The sequence below is a fragment of the Populus alba genome, chromosome 6, assembly GCF_005239225.2.
Source record: "Populus alba chromosome 6, ASM523922v2, whole genome shotgun sequence".
Lineage (NCBI taxonomy): Eukaryota > Viridiplantae > Streptophyta > Magnoliopsida > Malpighiales > Salicaceae > Populus > Populus alba.
The window spans coordinates 23,100,736-23,124,887 of NC_133289.1; the positions used below are offsets into that span (position 1 = coordinate 23,100,736).

A 24,152-nucleotide genomic window follows, 5' to 3' on the forward strand; every position below is an offset into this window, starting at 1 on the left:
ACCCTACTGTGTATAATCCTTCTATTTAATTACTCTCTTTTAGCCAATTTTATTAAGGAATATAATCCTAAATTTAATTAAACTCTCTAATTAAGCTTGCTTAGGATATATTATAAATGAGGTTATTGTTCTGTTTTTTTATACTTGTTTTTTTTTCAATAAATTCATCAATAATAATATATTTTTTAATACCAATAAATTTATTTGTAAATAAATAATGATTTACTGACGGAGACTTTTCATCAATAATTTTACAAGTAATTATTTTACCAATAAAATGATAGTATAAATACCAATAAAAAAATTTGTCAGATTGTGATAGTGAGATATCTTAATTAGAAAAACAAATCCAGATTCTGGACACAATAAACCAGCTAGTTTGCATCAAACATAAAAATATTACAATGAAATACAGATTTTTTTAAATATTGAGATTTTAGTGCTAGCTAATAAATTCCAGTCTCTACATGTATTAATTTCTAAAGCAAACAAAGGCAGTCCTTTTCAGCTCATTATAATTATTGATGTACCATAGAAAACATAAAAAATCAATGCTTATAACTGCAGCCAACCATCAATAATTAAAGATAAATATTGATCTAAAAAATTTGTTAAAAAATAATCTAAAGCTCGTTGGAAGGGAATAATGCGTGGCACATGAGTAGTTATGCAAGACTGTCCTTGGCTTTAGTTGTTGTTGATACAATAATTAAAATTTTAATAAATATAAATTTTGCAAAAATATTATTCAAAATAGCTGTTTGGCATATCTAACTGTCGATGAAGAGGTGACACTTAACCCACAGCTGCACTTGTTATTGGGCGGCAAACACAGCCTTGATTAAATACCCTAGCTAACAGGAATCCAACTAACTCCTGATCAAATCACTAAGCTGTCAGAAACAGATCTACAACAGCCCAATAGAGATATAGATTATTATAAAAATCATTAACTATTGCATGTTTATTACTCTACGTGTCTTAATATAATTTGACATTCAGATTTTTTAAAAGGTTTGACATTGTCATCTAGAGTTTTTATTCCAAATATTGATTTTCTTAAGATCCTTCCAGCTTTCTTCTCTACCCTGATCTATATTAATCATCTCCTAAATCACCTAGGATTATAATTAAGCCGTTTGGTAGCTTTCTAATTAAGCTTCTCTTATATATATATATATATATATATATATATATATATATATATATATATATATATATAGCATCGAACCTTACTAGCAAACCCTTTGTTTTTCTCATTGATCCTTGCTAGCTAACCATCAACTTTGCCCTAGCTTTCTCGAGAGAGAGAAAGGTTGCCCTCTTTCTCTTTCTTATGGAATCCATTGGTGAAAGCTCACCATTAGTAGACACCCTTTATGCTGAAGATTACGAAGAGGCAGTCACTTCTTCTTGGTGTGGCTGTTTTCAAGGCTTTTGTTGGCGGCCGCGACGAGGAAGCAGCAATGGCATGGAGAGAAACCTAATGCTTAAACAAGAAGAGGTGATGATAAAAGATGGTTGGTTGGTGGAGAAGGTGAAGAAAGTTAAAGAGATATCAGAAATCTTGGCAGGACCAAAGTGGAAGAATTTTTTAAGGAGGTTTAGTAATAATAACAAGAAAAGATCAAGAATGCAATGTCAATATGATCCTCAAAGTTATGCTCTCAACTTTGATGAAGGATTTGGTAGGGAAGTTGATTCTGAATATCCTGATTTTTCAGCAAGATATGCGGCTCCAGTTGGGATTAGCAATGGAGAGTTGGCACATGAAACGGCTGTTCTTCAGCTTTAGTGTTCTTGAATCTATATATATATATAAGCTCTTCCACAACTTTGTACATTGATTGCTTTTCTTCTGTGTTTTTGCTACCAAGCTAGCAAGCCGATTACTGTTAATGATAACAATGATGAATTTCAATTTTATCAGTGTTAATTAAGATTCAAGCAACCTATGATCTACATGAACATAAGTAGAATTGCTTTAATACGTTGTTTGTGGTTTTGTGCTCCTCCGTCATGCTATTCAACGCCCATTAAACCTTTAAAAGAACATTTTTTTAAAAAAAACACCCATGATACCTTCTAATGAATATAAAATAGGTATGCACATGAACATAGTTTTTTTTTTATTGGTCCATTACATATCTAACGTTGTCAGCTAATTCATCCAATATACTTTCAGATTATGACCCTTTCTATTTATAGATAATTTTTTTTTTTTTTTTCTTACTAGAGGAACAAATTGATGTGTAAGCATGCACCAATTGAAGCACCAACATTATAGAGAGAGCTTTGATTAAAGAATAACCTTCAACAAATTGATATTTTTTAAGTTATTTTATAGTTTTAATAAATTGATATTAAAAATAAAAAAAAATCAAGAAAATATTATTTTAATATATTTTTAACTGATAAATGCATTCATAAATATCATGAATCACAATAACAATCATATTTTTAGTATGTGAATGCAAATAATTTTAGAGAGAGAGAGAGAGTGATTTAAGAAACTGATTGGAAAAAAAATTAACTGGAGAGGAAAAAAAAAAAACAAGAAGAAGAAGAAGAGAGATGTACCTGGAGTGAAGGAGGGTTGCTTCGTAAGAAGGAGAGGGGTGACGTTACTTTTCAACTCAAAATAGCTAGGGTTGTTTGATTTGAAAAGAGAAGGATAGCTTTGAATCAATAGTTTTCTTACATGGATATAATAATATATTATGCCTCTGGAAGTATTTTCTATGCTATTTGTATTTTAAAAAATATAAAAACTCATTCTAAAATATTTCAAGTGATAAGTTTATATATGTTTTTCTATTTATTTTTTTTCATTCAATCATGTTCTACCCCTTTATTTTATATACATAAAGAAGGCATATATATATATATATATATAGAAGAAGGCAATCGCTTGCTCTTGTTGTGGCTGTTTTCAAGGACTTAGCTGTCGGCCGCGACAAGCAAGTAAAAGTGGCATAGAGGGGCATCCAATGCACCAACAAGAAGAGATTAAAAGGGATGGCTGGTTAGTGGAAAAGGTGAAGAAAGTAGGAGAGATATCAGAAGTTTTGGCAGGGCCAAAGTGCAAGAACTTTGATGATGGGGCGCCTGACAGCGATGTAGTTGCTGAAATATCCAACTTTTTTACCAGCTCCAGTTGAGATTAACTCATTGATCAGTACATTAACCTAATTTTTTAATGCTTTGATGAAGGCCTGGTTTCTTGTGTTTTTTTGTCAGACAATAAAGAGTATTGAACAGATTTTCCAATCCACTGAATCTTATCCTCTAACAAAATCTCTTCTTCGGACAGGACATGACAAACCAGTTTGTGCATATAGACTATCCAGGTGTACAAGCGAAAAGAAAAACAGGAAAGTGCTTTTGCTTAAACAGCATCTGCAAACAATTTTCAAAATATTTATATTCAATAGCTGCTGCGAATTTAATGAGAAAGGAGGAGGAGGAGGAGGAAAAGGCTATGATCTATAATGACTGTAAAGAAACCATGCAAAGATTATTACACTGTACATCCATCACCCCTCACCATTCTTATTCATATATATATAAAGCAGACAAAAATTCATAAACCTCCCAATGCGCATTGCCCTACTTCTATCCAATAAAGTTTTTGCTAATAGAATTCTTCACTAATATGAAACTCTAAGCAAGACCGTGTAGCATTCATTCTACCATCTGCATGCCCTCGATCACCATTCCTCATCCTCTATGTTAGTCTTTCTTCCCTCTAGAAGCAAACTATGGTTCTCTTACTCGAATTCTGTAGACCACTGTCAAACCCTTTGCAGTTCCATTGCTATGTAGTATGCTCAATGTACTTGCTGGAGTGGAAGCTTGAACAATGATCATGTATGTCGGAATTTACACAAATCGATCGCCATTGTTATCACCTGCATTACTTCTTTTCAAACTAAAAGTTTAGTTCAAAGCTCATCAGGTAATAAATTAGATGAGAATACATGCTTTAATAAAACAATAAAATACCTTTTGCGTTTGCTTTTTATGACTGTTGAAGTTGAAGGATTACTGTGCCAGTTCCTCTTCCTTTGATTGATGAACCAATTATTTATCTGCTTTAATTGCAAACCTGTTTCCTGTACCAATCTCGCCTTGTCTTCCTCCTGAAAAGTCAGAGAGATTCAATTTAGAAAGTTAACAAAGAGAAATCTGAAATTGATGACTTTTGCTTAACTACCCCCTAATCTGGTCACCCACTAATGTCTTGTCAGAAGAAGTATCATCCTGCTGTCTACAAATTCTGCTTGTTTGCGTTGTCTTTGGGTGATCCCAACATCTTTTCAGTTATTTAATTAAGGAAATTTCGCTGCCTTTGTCATTTTTTGGACCATCAAGGTCGGCAATGGTTGTAGAAGACTAAAATCACATGTTTTTTGACTTGTCGTGAGACAGCAAACAAGCAGGTGGGGTTCCAATGAACAGAACTAATTCATGCACATAAATGTAACAGTACCTTAGCTCTATCCCATTTCAAGATAAAACACATTGAATGCTGCTGAGTGTATCAAATCCTATTGGAGAGAGCGAGCAGTAACACTTACGGTAGGATATGGCCACTTGGAATGTGATTGCCACCAAGCTTTTAAGACTGAGGTTGTGTCACCGGGAAGCTTTCCCGCTCTTCTCTTGCGCAAAATTTCCTCTCTAATGTCAACAATTTTCTCTTTGTAACCCTACAAAACGTTAAGAAAATTGGTGACATTGAAAATGTCAAAATCTTTCAGAGGAGGTAACTTTGGCCATTACCTGTTTTAATTCATGCTTCAATTCTTGCCTCACACGCTCCATCAAAGATCTCTCACTCTCTGTAGGTACCAAGGGACCAAACCCCATTGTATCTGCACCCTCCAAACTTCCATCAAACATATTGGCCTCACTGTCAACTTGGTCTTCATCGTCATCAGACATTGTTGCACCAGTACCTTCACCTGGAGAAACTCCTGTTCATGAAGCAGCAATAAAATATTATAGCTTCAGTTTCATGAATACTTGTCACCATATCTTATTGCTCAAAGCATGAAAGAAAAGCATTTCAGTGTGGCACACACATTAATGCATATCAGGCAAGAAAAACTTGAAACAAAATCAGGCTGTTGTAATGTCATCGATGTTTATGGTACTAGTAGTTCAACGTAAGAACCCCAATTTCCCCAAAGAGCTTTTGCACAGAAAGAAGGGAAAAAAAATTCCATTAATCTTTAGCAGTTCCTACGCTTCCTCCACCACAGGAACCATGACAGAAAAACAATGACCCTGAGAATCATGCTTTCACAGCAAGAATTTAGCAGCTAAGAGGCTTGTAAGCAAATTTTAGGATAAGATGATGGAACATTACCTGTTAAACTTTGAAGGGATTGCTCTATCTCCCAGCAAGCCATCACCGCTTCCATTGCATGAACTCGAACATGTTGTTGCAATTGTTCTTTGAAGGAACAAAGTAACAGAAAGTAATGTGTCTACGGTATCAAAAAATGAAAGGATCAAGCAAGGTAACCATCATATGGGAAATGACAACAATCTGTTAGCAACAGTACAAATTCATGGTTCCTAGACAGCAAAACATAAGAAGATTTTTATGTCTGAAAGCAATATCACTTAATAACTCTATCATGAGGAATACGTGGATTGTATACACATTAAAGCCACTTTCATTTTTCACTGAAATGTTCGATTATAGCACTTATTTTTTAGTAGAGTAAATTTTCTGCTTTGTAATCAACTCAAACTCGTGCAGTGGACATTCAAACACACCGATCTTCGAAGAAATGCTGATTATTTGATTTGCTGGTGATACTCTGCAATAATACCTAACCAAATATGCGCATATGCATGTATTATCAAACAACATAGTGAAACCATCTAATTGAATTTCAAGCATGGATCCATGCCTGGGGCACTTAGACCTGAAAATGACTGATAACCAAAACAGCTAGAAGATTGGGGATGAAGGTGTGTAAAGCATTTATCATGAGGGGGTATCTCAGGGAGTTTGTCACAGACACTTGAAGTTCATGCTAAAATCAAAATATCCAAGAATTCAAGTAAATGGCTTGTTGCATCTACCCCATTACCCCCTTGAAAAATCGAATTCAGAGCATGTTAAATCAGACTCTTTGTTTCCGAAAACCTCTAGGAAAACTATTAGACCTAGAAAGAAAATATTCCTAACAACATTATTACATTTCACTTCCAACAGCAGAGTTCTTGAAACTAAGGGGTCCCAGATATTTAAAGGAGTCCGCCATGGAATCTTTTTCCATTCACATCTCTTACCCTCTCATCTTTCCTCCTGCCTGATATTTCAATAATTTAACTTCAAATTTGGCCTTAATCACTTCAATCTCCAAGACCAACAATCAAATTTAGATTTGTCCCTCATAAAGCCGGGCTGCACAGCGAACCCGTATCTTCTTCATATCAGACTTGGCTCCTCTGAGTTTCACCAAGCACAGTAAATATCCACAGTTTCCAGTTTTTCCTCCATCAAGAACTGAAGATTAAAGCTGTGACTACCAGGGGACACCACCAAAACCAGAAACTTACAGTTATGGCATCATAAACTTTCTCTTTATACCATTACACGTCTGATCCAAAAATATTCAAATTCCAGCTTTTGAGCCATAAAACTCCAGCTACTTTTGGCTGTAAAACAACCTTGCAACCAAAGACACATCCTTTACTATTGACTCAATTAGCTAATACCCTTCCCTCAAGCATCAACAATATATCTACTGATTAAGCACCTAACAACCATCCAAAAAACCCACCACCAAACTCCCTCTTTTAATTATCCCAAAAAATAAAAATAAAAACTGTCGGTGCATCAAAAGGGCCACGACCCTTCAATCTCAAAAAAACAAAAAAATCGGTTCCCCTAAGTATAATTAGCCAAACCAAAATTCATTTCAATTAACAAAAACGCACCCAAATTAATAAATTAAAAAAAAAAAAACCATTGCAAATAATGAACCAGGATATTCAAAACCAATACACTTTGCACCAAAAACAGTGGTGTAGCTTGAAAAGTTCATCTGGTCATCACTAATCAAACTAAATTCATTTTAAAAAAACGAAAATACACCCAAATCAAACGAACCCATTTAGTTCATGAACCAAGATATTGAAAAATTCAAACTTTTTTCGCAAAAAAAAAATAAAAACTTACACAAGTGGTCTAAAAAACATGTTTGTGAGTTGCAACATCAAGCCAAGAACACACCCAAATGAATCAAACCCATTTTGATTCATAATTCAGAACATTAAAAAACACAATCTTTGCACCCAAAAACAAAAAAAAATGGTCCAGATTGTTTTTTTTTTATTATTCAAATTTCAAAGAAAAACATAGTTAACTAACATACCATAAACTGATCAAGCTCTTTGTCATCAGGAACCAATCCTTGATGACTTCCAAGAGCAGAGTATTTGGCCACTACTTGTTGTGACTGAGCCAATTGTGCATCAATCCTTGGTAACTGATCAACAGGCGTGGCAATCCTTAAACACGCCACGTGGGCAGACAACAATTGATCATACAAAGGATGCGCCAATATGTCCGCTTTACACTTCGCATTTTGCCAATTCACCACCGCCTCTCCTCCACCACCGCCACTCTCCTCCACCATGGTTTCTCCTTCGCTCTTATTCATGCTCTTCAATTCTGACGATTCTTGCGACATACTAGCGATGATGGGGTGGTCTCCACCGGCGGCAGCGGCGGAGACGTCGTCGATGACGTTACTGTGGTTGCGGTTAAAGAGGGAGGAGGAGGAACGGGAGAGCCATTGAGTTGGGTTATGAGAAGTGGAGTCAGAAGTGGTGGCGGTGGTGGAAGGGGTAGCGCTATGGAGGTTTAAGAAATTGTTGGTGTTGTTGTTATCAGTGAAGTGGTGGTGAGCTCGTTGTTGTGGTGGTTGTTGAGACCGGAGGAGAGCAGAGTTCAGCCAATTCGGTGGTGCTGTTGTGTTTTCTGTTGCTTGTTGGTCTGTGAAGTGGTGAAGAGGAAGGTCTTGTGATGGCAAGTTATGGTGAAAGGCCATGTTTTTTGCGCAAGTCTTGAAGAAACAAAGAAAAGAAAAAAAAAAAGGTTGTCAGTTTATTACAACATGGGATATATATGCAAGAGAGAGGGAGATACAGAGGTAGGCTTGATGCAAGTGCTACGAAGAGAAGAAGCAATCACAGTGAAATTTGAAAGTGTAGAGAGAGAGAGACAGAGGGAAGGTGATGACCGATGGTGATGATATGTGGGGTTACTATAAGCATACAAGGCGAAGGAGGAGGAGGAGGTTCGGGTTTTTTAAACGCAGAAGAAGAGAGTGCTTTTGGGTTTGTGGTGGTTTTCAGGTGAAGAAAACAGCTTGCAATCAAAGAAATGGGATTTTATATGCGGGGTTTTTTTCGAATGATCGCAGTGTTTGTCTTTCTTTTCTTTTCTTTTTTAATATGTATCAAGGGATGTTTATTTTTACAATATTTTTTTTAAATGTCTTTTAAATTATTTTTTATTTAAAAATTTTATGAGGTATATTTTAATGATTTTTATATCATTAAAAATAAAAAATAAAATTTTAATATATTTTTAATTAAAAAATATTTATGTAAAAGCGTGTACTAGATTAACAATTATATAATAAAAAAATAACATTTATACATTATTATTAAATTTGATTTGGCTCTACAAACCAAATATAATTGACTTATCTTTTAGGTAGAGTAAGTCTGAAAAAATAATCAATCTCATCTAACTTAATAAAAAATTATTAATTTTAAAATTAAAAAAAATAGTAGATGTTATTTTAATATTTTAAAAAAATATTTATTGACTTCGATATTAAATTAAGTCAGCTCCTAATTTGTGTTTAATAACTATCTATTTATATTACTTGTTTAAATGAGAGGCCTTCCCAAGTTTAGATTGAGAAAAATAATTGTTTTTCTTTAGTTGTTTGGAGATTTTATTGGGCAAATGCTCTATATGAATACGATTTTACGCGTATTACTTGTTTGATTAATTAGTTCAGATAATTTGATGATTATAACTAATTAATAAAATTCAAACATAATTGCTTGAGCGTTGCTATGATTGCTTAGAGTAAATGGATCGGATGCTTTCCGAATTTGGATGCTAATCATCCCCTCGATGATGCATATTATATTATTGTCATCAACGCTAATCATGTTTTCTTCTGTAAAACCAAGAAAATTAAACAAAAAGAATCTGTGATTCTTGAATAACCCTCTACTTAACAGTCAAATTATAAAACCAATTTAGCCCTCCTTGTCAAAACTAAGCTTGACTTCTCGATAGTTTTCAAAAAAAAAAAAAAAACAACATTTTTCTAGAAATCATTCTCTCTACTTTTCAATGTTTGACAACTTTAAAGAAAGAAAAAGCATCTACAATAAAAATAAAAAAATCTATAAACCTTTTTATTTTTTTAGTTGGAAATAAAGTGAAATGATTAAATTTTAAAATATATTGTTGTTTATTGATAATTTTAAATCTGGTTTTTTATCTCTTGACTGCTGTATATTTTTTGTTTTAAATTTTTTATATATATTTTTTAATTTTATTATTTTTTAATTAATTTTTTTATGTTAAATCAGGTTTTAATTCTTTTTACTGCTACATGTTTTAGTTAAAGTAATTTAGGAAATTGAATTTTTTTTATCATTATCTTTCAATTTTTTTATTTGTGAGATTTTGTTGCTGTTATTTTAATAAATTTTTAAAAATTAAAAATTTATTTTTCAACTTATTTTTTATAATATCAACAAACATTGAAAAACAATCAATTTTTTAGAAAATTATTTTCCAACAAAAAATTATTTTCCAACAAAAAAATATAAATCAAATTTTATTATGCTCAAGCTATAATTATTAGATACATGCAATATAAATAAAATTCATATTTATTAAATAATAATAATAATTCTCTTACATACCAAAAAAAATTATATTTTTTCTCTCTCATTTTCCTATCAATTTATTTCATACATAAGTATTCAGCAATCGGGTATCATAAGATTTTATACGTATTTATTTAAAAAAAAAAAAGATATTAGAATTTTATTTTTAAATTTCAATATTAAATTTTACTAGGAATGAAGAATACCAAACTTTAAATGACGAGTTTGATGATAAAAAAAATTTCAATACTAAAACTTTAAGGAAGAATACTAAAACTTTTTTGTTTTTAGGTGAATTTCAAAAATATATTTCACTTATAAAAAATATTAAATTAATTTTTTTTATAATGATTTTAATATATATATATATCTAAAATAAAAAAATTAAATAAATAATTATTTTAATATATTTTCAAATAAAAATCACTTTTAAAAAACACATATTAAAACCAATAACACCACCGAATCAAAGAAAAGAAGGGAAAAATGAAACGTAGCCATCACCAGAGACCAGACCCCTTCATGTTAAAGCCTTGCTCGCTTTGCCTTTTCCATGGACGATAACAGTAGATGCAAAGTGGGCTAGGGTTAGATCCAACGGCGAAGAATAGCCGAAGATGGCAAAAGAAGATGTTAAGTTAGGTTTGGTGTCTTTTTATGGGAGAGTTAGAGTTACAGTTGAGAAAAGAAGCGCGTGAGAGACACTGTGTTAATAAACAGTGTAGGTAGTAGGTAGGGTATGATGCCGTACAGATGATGCAGCGATCCTATCTGCCCTATCTGAAACTGTGGAAACAGAGACGTATATTTGCCCGAGGTGCTGCTTCGATCACCAGAAATTTAAGAAATTGCCCTAATGATGTGCCCTTTTCTCTGTTACTAACGTACTGTTTCGTGGTCTTTAGGATCACCAAAAGTCATCTCAACGACTACTTGTGGCGGCCAGTTGCCACGAGGTTTTTTTTTTTTTTAATAAAAGGAAAACCGGTGGTAAAAAAAAGGTTGAAATGTTGGTTTTAAGCAATATCTTCCTGTTGTTCTGCGGTACGGTGCCTGAAAAAACATCCGGCCAACGAATTGAATGGCTTCCGGTAGTTGAGTCATGAAGAGCCAGAGACACGCATGCATGCACCTACAAAAGGCCTCGAGAATGAGGAGACCCGCAGTGTCCCTTGGCAAAGACATTGATTCCAATATCTCAGCGACAAGTCCACGAGACCAAATCTTGCGGGCACATCGAGGATGCACGTAGTTCGCATCTATGATATACGCAATAATCAAGGCATGAGCGAGATAGTTCGAACGTGTATGTTTTTTTTTTAAGAATTTATAGTTACGGGTTGAAAAAACCGTAAATTTAAAAAAATATATATGATTAGATGTGATTAATTTGATTAATATATGTATTTGATAAAAATTATAATTAAAATTTATGTGTAGTAAAATATATATATATATATATATATAATGTTTGATTATTATGTTTGAAAATGTATCTGCAGTTGTTTTTCAAAATGTTTTTTACTTGAAAATACATTAAAATAATGTTATCTTATTTTTTAATAATTATTTTTATATCAATGCATCAAAATGATTTAAAAATATCAAAAAATAATAATTTGAAGCAGAAAAAAAAAAATTAATTTTTTCAAAAGCGATTTTGAAATGCAAAAACAAATAAGGTTAAAATTTTTATGAAACTCAATTAAAAATGCATGTAAAAAATATTTCGTAAAAACTACATTTCAAACTCAATTTTTAATAAGTCCCGTAACATAAAATGCAATATGGTGTGTTATCAAATACTTGTTATGTTTATTTCACTGCAAACACAAAAGCTAGTGGAAAACAAACGCAACCTTATAAGACTCGGTTGATCCAACTAATTTGTAATCTACTAGTTAAATTAAATTTTTATATTAAAATAAAATAATATTATTTTAATAAAAAATAATTCAAAATAAAATTTAAATCAATAAGTGATCTAATTAACTTGTTAAGCTGATTTCTATAACTATGCATAAGGTAAGAAGATATCTCAAAAGACTTACTTAACTTACACATCTAATATATATAGCTTTTTAATAATATTTTTCATAAAAAAAATGGTAGGATTAACATTTTTCTTTGTAAAAAACAATATTTTTATAGAGATTTTTCAAAAATCATTTCCAAGAAAATCCAGGTCCAGTAAGCAAGTGGATCTCATCTAGGGTTCATAAATCAAAGCACGTGTTTTTTTTTTAACACATCGACATCGCAAAAGATTTTTTGTTAAAATTAATCATACGCTTCATTTAATACTCAATAGAATTTGAGAACTATATCTTATCATTAGAGGCTATATCAATTAGCATTTTAACGTGCTAGCTAACATCGCATCGATTGCAAACAATCATATTTATCAAGACAAATACGATTAGTTAACAATTAATTACACGAGATAATTAAGGTACCGGTATAACAATCTCAAGTCAAGATCATATTTATTTGATGTTGTACTGTATTGTATTTTTAAAAATATATTTCATCTTAAAATATATTTAAATAATTTTGTTTAAATTAACATATTAAAATTATCAAAAAGATATCTTTTTAATTGAAATACGTTTTTGGGAGGAAAAAAATAGAGTTACCACAACAATTACTGGCTAGTTCTTGAAAGTTGAAGTTGAATAATTATATCTGTATAATAAATTTCAATTATAGCAATGGGAAGTAAACCTACAAGATTAGTGCAGATGGTTAAGATCTGGTATAAAATTTTATCCAAGTCTTACCAGTTAAATGAATAAATTATGAATTATTAATGCAACAGTTTATCCTTTTAATAAAAAACAGAGCTATTTTTAGGATAAATTGTATTTTTGTGAGTAGAAAAAAGTTTTAAAACAGCAAACACAATATAACAATAATTAAAACACCAATGTAATTACTAAAAACACAATCATCAAAACACCGAACATATTCTTAGTTTGATTGAAATATTATATGTATCCTATACCTTTATTAATAGATTTCTGTTCTAAATTATATTTTTTAAAAAACTTACTTATAACTTAGTCAACAATTGTGATTTAAAAAAAAAAAACATGTCAAAAAACAAACATTTAAGTGTTATTTTTTCTCAATTAACCACGTAATTAATTGGAAATTCACCTACTTCGACGACCAAATTAATTAATAAATAAATAGGGGACCATTAATTACGTCGCTCCTCTCTGCGCCACTCGCGGGAAAAGGACCTTCTAGACACGCGTCATCGTATAGTTGCTTGGACCACAAGTGGTCCCTAGCTAGAGCACGCGCCATGGATAGGTCGAATCAAGTACGTACACGTGGAACGATCAGGAAGGTGGGGACATCTGAGAATTTTTTTAACTTCTCTGACAGCCGCCGGCTTAATCAATGCAAACTGTTTGTGGTCCCCATACTAAAAAATCGTGGGGTCCACGACCGAAGAAAAGAAAAAATCGTGGAGGGTGTGTGGGGCCCTGTTCTATAAGAAGTTGGGTCCAGCAGAGATGGAGAGAGAGAGAGGGAAGGGACTGTTTGGTGTTTACGACAAAAACTGTCCACTTAAAAGGCCCAATGGTCCCCCACCCATTTGCTCTATCTTCTTTTCTTAGGGTTTTTTCTTTCTTTATTGTAGGGGACCAATAGATCCTGCCGTCAGGCAAACGGCAATGCAAGGCATTATGTTATTAAGGCTCTGTTTGTTTATATACCGCGATGTGATATTGTTTGTGTTTTGTTTTAACAATACATATTATAATTTTGTATGGATTTTATAAAAAATTTCTCTGGAAATATTTATTAAAAAAAAGTTAAAATTTATTATTTTTTAAATTATAACCACAGAAACTATTACAATATCAAACCACTATTAAAAAAGAGACGTGCTTTAATAATTTATCAGGGATGTTTGTCTTTTCTTCAAGGTGTTTTGAGGTGGTCCATGGACTTGCATGCAATCTTCCTTTCTTTGTTTACTACAACACAACACCTTTTTGTCCTCGTGTTTTTGTTACTTGTTATATCCTGTGTTTGAATTTAATGCTAGTATAGTTCCGAGGGTTGTATCTGATAGTGCAGTAATTCCCTTAATTTTCAAACTTTAAATCTTAGTGAGATCGACAAGCAATTTATGTAATTTGTTTTCTTAAACACATCACGTTAAGGTCAAGGTTATACATTTAAGATTGTCTTAGAATGGAATTTAATCTCAAATGGTATAAAAAATATCTCTAATCATTAAAAAAGAGAGAGAGAGGAGAATTAATGATCATGATTAACACATTATAGGTCATTATCAACCAAACTAAAATCAAATCCTCCTTGAAATTATTGATTATTCTTGTGTTTATAATAAATAATTGTGTTTGAAAGTATAATTACAGTTATTTTTTAAATTATTTTTTACTTGGAAATGCATTAAAATAATATTTTATTATTATTTTAAAAAAATTATTTTTGATATTAACGCATCGAAATGATTTTTATTTAAGTTGATCATATGCAATGGAGCCATCAACATTCAAATATATAAACATTCATGATAAATTCTTTATAAGTCTCCCTTCGATTTAAAAACAGGAAAATTAGCACTCGAGCCTCCACCTCGACGGTCAAATGCACGGCTGCTAGAAAATTATGAGAATCAAGACCCTTGTGATAAAGATAGTATTTAACTTGACACAAGATAAACATTAATTAAAAAAGTAGCTTTCTCAGGCCTCACGAGGGCATGATTTTCTCGTTCAACAGAGTGTAAAACTCGGTGTGCCATCGAAGAAGTCATCTGTAAAGGTAAAACTGATGGTGATTTGTTCGCTTGCCCAGCTGATTTAGGCGTTCTGCCTGTCATTGATGCTGAGTTGCTGACTATTCCAGCTGAGTTTGTGCGCGCATGTGTGTATGGCTGCATATCTGTTCGCTTTTCTTATCATTGCTACCATCGGAAATTTTACAAAATTAGATGCTCTGTGCCATTGCAATGGTCATAAAAAGTAACGCTCAAGACTTTTGATGTTTATATCTAAAAGTTTCCATGATTATATTGTCACCTGCTTAACAGAACTCGACTAATTTTTAAAATTTTAAATTTAATAACAAGATAATTCTTTGATGATTTTAAAATTTGTAACACTTGAACTAGTAATCTACAAAGAATAAATTTAGAATTTGATCAGTTAAGTTACACCCCTCAAGAATTGTTTCCATTATTCTTATTTCTATTCATTGTTATATTCTTCTTCATCGAGTTAACTTTTATTTTTTAAAATATTTTTTATATTTTAATTATTAATATTAAAAATATAAAATTTTAATATATCTTCAATTAAAAAACAGCTGGTGTATAATCTCAGCTAAAGTTAAATATTGTTTTTGAACAATATCTAATCTTCGTGTAAATCTAATATTATATCCACATGAAAAGAAAACACCTCCTTATCACCAAGTCCACTCTTTAAAGTTATATGTTAAGTTAATGTAAGAAAATTGCTAGTTTCAACTTTGGAGTATTAGTCAACATGAAAGACAAAAAAACTTTCAAGTATGAGTATTTTTAAAAAGAAAATTCTTTTCACTTTTTTCTCGTGGATCTAAAACTTTTAACTACATAATTCATTGAATTGATGTATTTGAGTGATGAAATTTGAATTTGAAATCTAAGGACATAATCAAACCTTGGTTGATTCTCCACCCTTTGAGCTTATCATCGTTTTCACTTCACATCTCAACGCAAATGGAGATAGATTAGTTTACCCAAATCAAGATCCGATCCAACAATCATGTTGGCACCCATACTTTCCACTTATTTCAATACTTTTTAATGAATGGATGATTGAAGAAAAAAGAGATTTTACTATTATAGTTGCTAATATCAATTAAAAATCAGCTCCCGGTTTTTTACTGACACAAAATTAGAACTAGATCAAGTTTTAAAATAAATAAATAAAATAATTTATTTAGTAATTTGATTAAAACTCAGTTGTTTTTTTTTAAATAATATTTTTACTTCTTTAAAAAATAAATTAAAAATACATTATTTTATGTTGACATGTAATATTTGTATGCACGAATACTTTTGTGAAAATATACACATCAAAGACAATCTTAAACAATTACAAATAAAATCTGTCAATGTACTGCACTTTATGAGACAGGATCTTCAATTAATTTATTTTCTATACACATGAAAGTAAAATTAAATAAATAAAGAGCTGTCCTACAGGATTGCTGTAGTATTCAGGTACGAGGCATCTTCCATTGTTCTTGTATGCATCAAATGAACGAGGTATATTCTATCTCACAATTATCCTTTCTTTAGACAGTGACAATAAGAAGCTTGAAAGGCACAGTTTGCAACCTTTTCAATTTCTTCCAGATGTCAGGATTTTAATGAATTAACTAGCTTGCAGCCCCATCTCTCTGATCTCATCCCTGTCTTCCACTTTTATACACATTAAGTATTGATTAAGTGAATTGCCAAAAGTGATTTTTTTAGCTTTTTTTATTGTATCCTTATAGACCAATATTAATAGTTATTTAAAATATATTTATTAATATAGAACAAGATTCAAATATAAAAGATTAAAATAAAAAAAACATGTCAAAAAGAAATAATTCATGAAACTCAATTTTGATCCCAAACTTTTTTTTTAATTATTTTTTGTATTTAATTTGAGAGAGTGACTGGATTCTAATGATAAAAGGAAAAAAATTCATTTGAGACCGATTCTAACCTCGAAAACAAGTGTTTTTTGTTTCAATTGGTTCCTTTTAAGAGTAGAGTTTAAACAAAGTGTTTTTTTCCCTTAAATTTGCTTGAAGTGATGGATCTAAACTCAAAAAAAAATTTGGTTTCAAGTTGATTATGGGTTTTGAAGATAATTTTTGGGTTGTTTGAGGCTATAGATATGTTTTACAAGATATTTCAGGTCAAAATATATTTAAAAAGATATTTTTTTAATCTGAAATACACCAGCATGACTTTTCAATCAAAATATAGCAGAGGCAACGCATAACCTCTATTTTTTTCAAATCATTAAGGGACGGGTTGCTCTAGGCCGCATGCAAGGGTTTTTTTTTTGTGTGGGGATTTGAGAGCTCCATGCCTTTCTAGTACCAACACCAAGATGTGAAAAAATAGCGTATTAGATCTCGCTCCTTTTCAAACCTAGCAACTCGAGTAGTTAATTCAATAATTAACGAATCTTGAATTTGATTTAGGTTGAGTTTAAATTTAAATTGAATGAAAATTAAACCAATTAGATCTCATTAAAATCAAATTTAATTTTAAAAATAATTCAAAATAATGTTGAAATCGATATGTTTTAAATTAATTTGAATTAACTTGTATATTTTGTAATCTATATATTACACCAAACCGGATTTAATATCTTTGCTTTAAATATCAAAGCTTTTACTAGTAATGTTGAACCTATGATGACGAAAGATAATAAGGAAAAATGTATTTTCGGTTAATTATATATTAAACCTATTAGATCTTCACTTGAATCAGTGCCCGTAGCCATTTTGCTCTTGAGTTCGTCTTTCTTTCTTTTTTTACCTTTTTTTTTTAATGTTTTTCTGTCGGTAGAATTTATTTGCCAAACTTATTGTAACAACAACTGTTTTAGCAGTTTTTTATAAGCAATTCATTTGAATAATATATATATATATATAATGCATACAACTTTAATGTTTTTTTTTTTTTTTGTATAATTCGATATCTTCGACCAATTTTTCATACTCTAAATACGAAAAATATATTTTCATGGACTAAAAACTAAATATTTAAAATTTAAGTCCTGGAAAAATAGTAAGTGCTGGGTGTTAAAAGCTCTCTTCTCCTTTTGTCCGTCGCTGTTTATTGCCATGCGTGTGAAAACTAAATTCGATATAGTGTTCTTTTGTCTTTTTATTCTTCTAAAAAAGCCCATTCACGTGCCCATGTTGTAAAATTGGAGGTGACAAACACTCATCAATCATCATCAACTGCCAAATTTGCCACAACAAATTTGGTCAAATACATCTCAGCTTGGATGAGATCTGATGGGATTTTAATGGAAGATTCTAAAATGGCTACATACATTTCCCACTTCGTGTAATCAACCGATTTGGGATTGGGATTTTTTTATATATATATTTGAGGTATTAAATTGAATTTTAGGTGTTTTTTTTTATAATTTAGATGTGTTGATATTAAAAATAAAATAAATTATTTTGATATATTATTAATTAAAAAATAATTTTGTAAAAACACCCTTCACCATGTAACCTCACATTGAGTTTACCTTTTCATTCCGGTTAAAAAATAGGTAGGTTGAATATAGCTTGTAAATTTTTTTTATATAATTGATCCAACTTGTTCCTGAAAAAAAAAAGTATGTAAATTGATAATATTCTAAAATTCAAAATATATAAATAATAAGTTATTTAGTGTTTGGAATAATGGTTAATCAATATATTCATATATTTAGATTTCTTCTATTTAGACTAGGGAATTTCAGGCACATGTAATAACTTGAGTACCTTTAAAAACATTCATAAACAATCCTTATTTGTTGAACAATGTTTATATTAAAATTTAAATTATCCTAGCTCTATAACTCATTTAACTAGGTGTCTAAATAATAATGGCTTGTGAAGAATTTGTCTCAGTAGTTGATCTATCAATACAATGACTTGATGAGTTTGAAAATATGATTTCAACTTCTAAAAAGTGTTTATTAGCACTAGAACTACTTTCTTCACTTTTAAGTATCTTGTTTCTACATCATGGAGAATTCGACTAAAATAATACACATGCCGTTGCACACCTCCATCCTATTTTATTATAATTGAACTAATTGTTGAATCTGTCACCCATAAGTAGAGAATTAGGTTTTCATTCTCTCGTTGTTGAGATAGAATCTTAGTGGAGGATAAATAAATCTTAAGCTTTTCAAAAGTTTTTTGACAATTCTTAGTTCAATCCATTCAAAGTTAATTATGTTTCTCGATATTTTAAAAAATAGTAGAGTGCGTTCCTTCAAATAAACAATGAAATTGATGAGTTAATTTTTCCTTTAAGACATTGTACAAGCATTTTGATTAATTAAATTTAAAAAATAATAATTTTTTTTTTACACCAAGCAATGACCTACCAACCTACTTAAATCTAGTGAGTATTTATCAATGTAATAGCAGTTATTTTTTAAAATAGTTTTTTTTTAAATATATTAAAATAATATTTTTTATTTTTTTTAACATTAACACATAAAAAAATAAAAAAAAATTAATCTTAAATAAAAAAAATCAAAATTTTAAAAATATCGTTTCAAAAGCATTCCTAGACTGCTCCTTGATAACTTTGATTTAAATACCAGCGGGTGGCAGAACTTGATATAGCCCGTTCCAAACGGTGACGTAAAGAGTAGAAGACAGGCTCATTAAAGAGTGCATGCCACGTACTCGAAGGTGAAGGTGAGAGAGAACCTCCTATCATCTAATTGAAAATATCCACAGTTTGAGAATAGTTGGCTAGTGGCCACGTGTTTGACTCGAAACCTAAAATATGTAACAATAAAATAATAACTGGAAAAGTTAAGTAAGACGCGGTCCTGGTTTCGTGGGGTGCCCGTTACTTGTGTCGCACAGCGTGCAATTTGGGGGTGCTGTCACCGTCGATCAATCACAGCCGTATATACAAATTATCTCCATCCTTTTGGACGGTTGTAGGGGTCCACACGTTTTTGAAGAGGCAATAAATTGGGACACCCACGGTGTCCCCTTTTCACACGCTTTTGTATACACTAACAAATAAATTAAGCTATCTTAATAAGAACATTAAACTTTCTTAGTTATTTTTTTTAACCGTCAGATATTTTGGGCTGATATTCATCCATCCCAGTTATAAATTATTGCTTATTCAAATTTTAGGTATAGTTACTAAATTTTTTATGAGAGTTGGATCACATGTTTATCAAGTCAATCTTGATGATTTTTTGATAAAATAATATTATTTTTAATAAAAATAAAAGAAAAATAATTTTTAAAATTGACCCAAATTTGTTTTTATTAAATTAAGTTGATTGGATTAATCTTCAAACCAATTTAAAATAAAATCTGATAGGCTAGATTTTAAGTCTATAGATTTTGAGTAGATTTTAATAACTATAAATTAATTATTTCTATCCAAATGAGTGTAGAATATTCTTTTATTAAAAATTATTTTAAAATCTTAATCATTATTTATTTGCACATACGACAATTATATTCAGAATACTGCTAGAGCAAGAGTAAAAGGTGTTGCACTTGAGGTCTTGGCCCAGTGGTTGAAGGAGATTTATTCCCTTCCTCTGCATCTTGGGTTCAAACCTCATCGTGCACGTTTGTCACCCCCGCGGTGCCTTACATGTTCACTGGGTTTGCAGGATGTTCGGTGAGCCGTGAGATTAGTCGTGGTGCGCGCAAGCTGGCCCGGACACCCACGTAAAAAAAAAAAAAAAAAAAAAAAAAAAAAAAGAGGTGGATGGAAAAACTCTATTGATAAACAAACGATATATATATATATATAAAAAAAAAAACCCATTTTCTCAAGGTGCAAAATATGAAATAAACCCAACCAACCATATAAAAGTACATGTAAATCTGGCTATCTCATGGACATGTATCCTAGACGTAGCAGCTAGTATATCATAGCTTAAATATGGACAGATAAAATCTAAAGTGGTTGCATGTAGTAGCTTGATTAATTATATAATATGATAGAGTAATTAGGTGGGTTTATCATATAATTTTTTTCTTACTAATTTGGCGGGACCAATTTCTACATAGAAAATATTAAGATTGTAGAGGTGGAAAAGATCTTATGTAAGCTTTGTCGATGTCTATGTCTTTGTCTTTGAATTTGATAGGTGGCGACTCCATATAGTCCAACAAATGTTTACATGGGATTTGTGGGAAAGTAGCGATCATTTCACCCACAAAAGACATTAGGCGACATGAAGATTGCTTTCTTCCATGATGCAATTGCAATCAAACAAAAAGATTGGTGCTATTTCATGTGCTTGCCAAAGTTGTACTCCTTTGTGGAAGCATTGATGCTCATGTACCTCTTTTATTATTTATTTATTTATTTATTAAGTTTTCCTTCTTTCCTTTCCTTTTTTTCTCTCTTTTTCTCAACTCTTGTCTGAATTCACGAGCCTTCGTATACCTACCTTGTACAAGGAGAAGAGCATTAACATGTAAACGACAGCTTCCACACGGTATCACTAGTGATTTCATTAAATCGCACTTGATATCATGGTAGTGGAGAAAGGGATTTTTTTTTTATTTTTTTGTACTGAGTTTGATTTTTTCTGTGTATGCTTGTCATTCTGTAGTACTTTACTTGTTTACTGAGCTTACATGATATTCAATGGACCAAAAAATTAATCGTGGTGCGTAAATTGACTTAAACACCTTAAATTATAAAAAAAAAACAAGTGATATCATTAAATCTTAATGCAAAGTTTTTAAATAATATCATTTAAATTTGATAATTAACTTATTAAATGATTGAGACAACTCCAATCCAATTTAGTTTCGAATCTAACTTGGATTAACAATGGACTCGCGGGGTTGGACTGGGTGTAATTTTACGTGGAAATACATGAGAAAAATAGAAAGCAAGTGGCTTTACTTGTATTGTTATTTTCTCATGTTTGTGTTTGACATTAAGGGTTTAGGAAAAAGTCGGAGAAATTTCTGAAACATAATAAAAAAAAAAACTTGATCTTGATATATAAAAACAACCCAAGACATCATGAATCACGATTGTGTAGATCATGAAGAGAGATTTGAAAAGAAAGGTACTTTTTATTGCAACGCATGAATCCATAAAAAAAAAAAAAAAAGAACCACTTGTAGATAGACTTGTTCTTTTGTTGTCACTTTCGTAAACTTTAATTAAGATTTTGAATCCCTTAAAGAAATAATTGAGGAGTTGAATCAAAACCCAATGATCTTATTAAAATGCTCGAGAGTTTTGGCTTACTAGACACACACCAAGATCATAGATTCCAAATGCAAACCACAAGATTATTCCATCAACGCTACGAGGGCTTGGATACATAAGAAATTGCAAGGGATAATAACATTCCCAGCAATCGAGGACGACAAACCAGGTTTTTCAGAGATTATTCTTAAGATTTCTGAAATCTTTTTTTTCTCTGAATAGATATTAATAATTGGAGGCTGAGCAGCACAAAATCTATGAAAGAATATGAACAGTCTAGAACCCAGGAGAGAACTCTGGCTTGTAGAGAGTGATTTCCACGTGGCAGGATTTGAAGGATGTGGGGGGTGGGGCAGGATTCTTTTTGGAAGAGTATAGAGAAAAGGTCCAAGGAGGCAGCAGCGAGTTAGAAGAAAAGGACTATCATTGAGGATGTGAAACGTTTGTGGATTCCAATTTCATCATCAGTACATAACTGGAGAGTTTGACTACTTTGTGTGAAAATGAAAGTACCAACAGCAGCATTGGATGATGGATGGATGCCATGAACATTGTTGAAGATACCCACAATGGTGAATTATGCCTACCTACTAGCTCTTGGTGATAAGAGTGCCTGTCTTGCAATTGTGGGGAGCAGAATTGGGCTAAAAGTGGTCGCGTTTTTATCAAAATTCTAAGTTGTGAAATACCCTTCTATTTAAAAAAAAAAAAATAAAGAAAAAATCTCTGATTTTGTCCTTTAAATAGTATGATTTTTTTGAGGAAAAAAAATGATGGAAAAACCCTTACAACGTTTTTTCTAAGTTGGTAGAGAGAAAAAGATGGGAGGGATTGAGAGGATTTTTATGGGTTTGGTTTTTTGCCATCAATTTCTCTTAAAAGAACCCTTACAATTCAAGTTCAAGAGAGTATCTTGCAATTTAGCCTTATCAAAATCACATGCTCCAGATTTGCAATAGCATGGTAAGGTAAATTGATCGGAATCCGGTAGCCAGTGAATATCTGACAGTACTTTGAGTAAGAAAGAGGAATTCTTGAAATTAACAAGCAAATTAATTTCATGCACTGATCAGGGGGGGGCCATGATTGACCAAACCAAACATGGCCCTTTCAACCCTTTAAGAAGAATAGTATGGAAAGTAGAAATTCAGTAGCAGTCACAAACTTTCATTGTGTGAAGCTGACTCTTCTTTTCCATGATTAAATATATATATATATATATATATATATATATATATATATATAATCTGATACATTAAGGAGAATAAAAACAACAAACAAACCTTCTTAATCAAGGGATTAAATCAACCATCGGAGCTAAAAACACAAAAAATCTGTCCAATTCATGGGCATGGAAGTGCCTAATTCCGTTACGCGTGACAGTGGATGCTATATTACACCCACCACCGAGGATGTGATTGCCTTATCCATAATATGATGAAACATCTTTGTGTTCCTTGCTGAAGACTTCTATTTTGTATTGATCTGGAGGAGCACCTGTCGGTTGAGATTGATAGTGCAAAATCAAGGAGAAAAATGGCATCAAATAAGGACAATTATGGAGTGGGAATTTGGCAAAAAGGGACTCCCAAAAGAAATGCTAAATGATGCACTGTTACTAGATAGCGATCCATCAATCTCTGATCATCAAGTTTTCCTCCATAAATACCTCAACAAGATGCTCTTATCCTTGAACAAGTGAAAAGATTTGAGAGGAAGACATCACGTCATTAGGGTTCATTGTTACGAGTCCAACTTTTGGGTTCTCTTCAACCTTTTGAAAGGATGAGGAATGTGCTCAAGCTCGTCCCATGGTGCCATTTTAGGGTAGCCCACTCTTTGGCATTTTCCCACTTCCATCTTCTCTCCCTTAAATTAGGCTTTCTCCATGGACCACAACAGCACTTCCAAAACACTACTCCTCCTTCATGGACCACTCCCCCACCTCCCCTCTTCACCTCTCCTGTGTGAAGTTCATCTCACTGTTACAATTATATTACATCTTAATTATTCTGCCCTATACGCCTTGCATGGCTATCTTCTCTTAATTATCTTCCAAAATACTTATCGCCCAGTTCTCAACTTCATTCCAAAACATAAAACATGCAAGAAATGTTTGCAATCTTTAAACCCTATATTCGATAATATATTTGTTCTGGGATGAAAATTAGTAATGGATAATTAATCGAGATACATCTTAATTATAGCG

General features: G+C 31.6%; 2 protein-coding genes across 4 annotated transcripts; one reads left to right on the forward strand and one right to left on the reverse strand.

The window, feature by feature from the left end:
- Nucleotides 1-1,336: 1,336 nt before the first annotated feature.
- On the forward strand, nt 1,337-1,795 carry LOC118050140 (uncharacterized). Its single transcript, XM_035060389.1, has one exon. It carries the CDS (start codon nt 1,337-1,339, stop codon nt 1,793-1,795), a length of 459 nt encoding a protein of 152 aa, XP_034916280.1.
- Nucleotides 1,796-3,468: 1,673 nt separating this feature from the next.
- LOC118050123 (homeobox protein knotted-1-like 3) lies at nt 3,469-8,410 on the reverse strand. 3 transcript variants are annotated; one of them, XM_035060377.2, is made up of 6 exons: nt 7,401-8,410; nt 5,375-5,495; nt 4,786-4,979; nt 4,581-4,712; nt 4,006-4,142; nt 3,469-3,911 (listed from the first exon to the last, which is right to left on the reverse strand). In XM_035060377.2, exons 1-6 carry the CDS (start codon nt 8,076-8,078, stop codon nt 3,908-3,910), a joined length of 1,266 nt encoding a protein of 421 aa, XP_034916268.1. In that variant the 5' UTR covers nt 8,079-8,410; the 3' UTR covers nt 3,469-3,907. The 3 variants fall into 3 exon arrangements, with proteins under 3 accessions (XP_034916268.1, XP_034916266.1, XP_034916265.1); XM_035060375.2 differs by having other exon boundaries at nt 3,469-3,919; XM_035060374.2 differs by having other exon boundaries at nt 3,469-3,922.
- Nucleotides 8,411-24,152: the final 15,742 nt, after the last annotated feature.

Bases quoted from the DNA above. Each gene is read 5' to 3' on its own strand.
- LOC118050123 (XM_035060374.2), bottom strand. From the start codon at position 8,078: ATGGCCTTTCACCATAACTTGCCATCACAAGACCTTCCTCTTCACCAC. The intron at 4,980-5,374 runs GTAATGTTCCAT...CTTCATGAACAG, and splicing joins ATCCCTTCAAAGTTTAACAG to GAGTTTCTCCAGGTGAAGGT. The intron at 3,923-4,005 runs GTATTTTATTGT...TAGTTTGAAAAG, and splicing joins ATAAAAAGCAAACGCAAAAG to AAGTAATGCAGGTGATAACA.
- LOC118050140 (XM_035060389.1), top strand. From the start codon at position 1,337: ATGGAATCCATTGGTGAAAGCTCACCATTAGTAGACACCCTTTATGCT.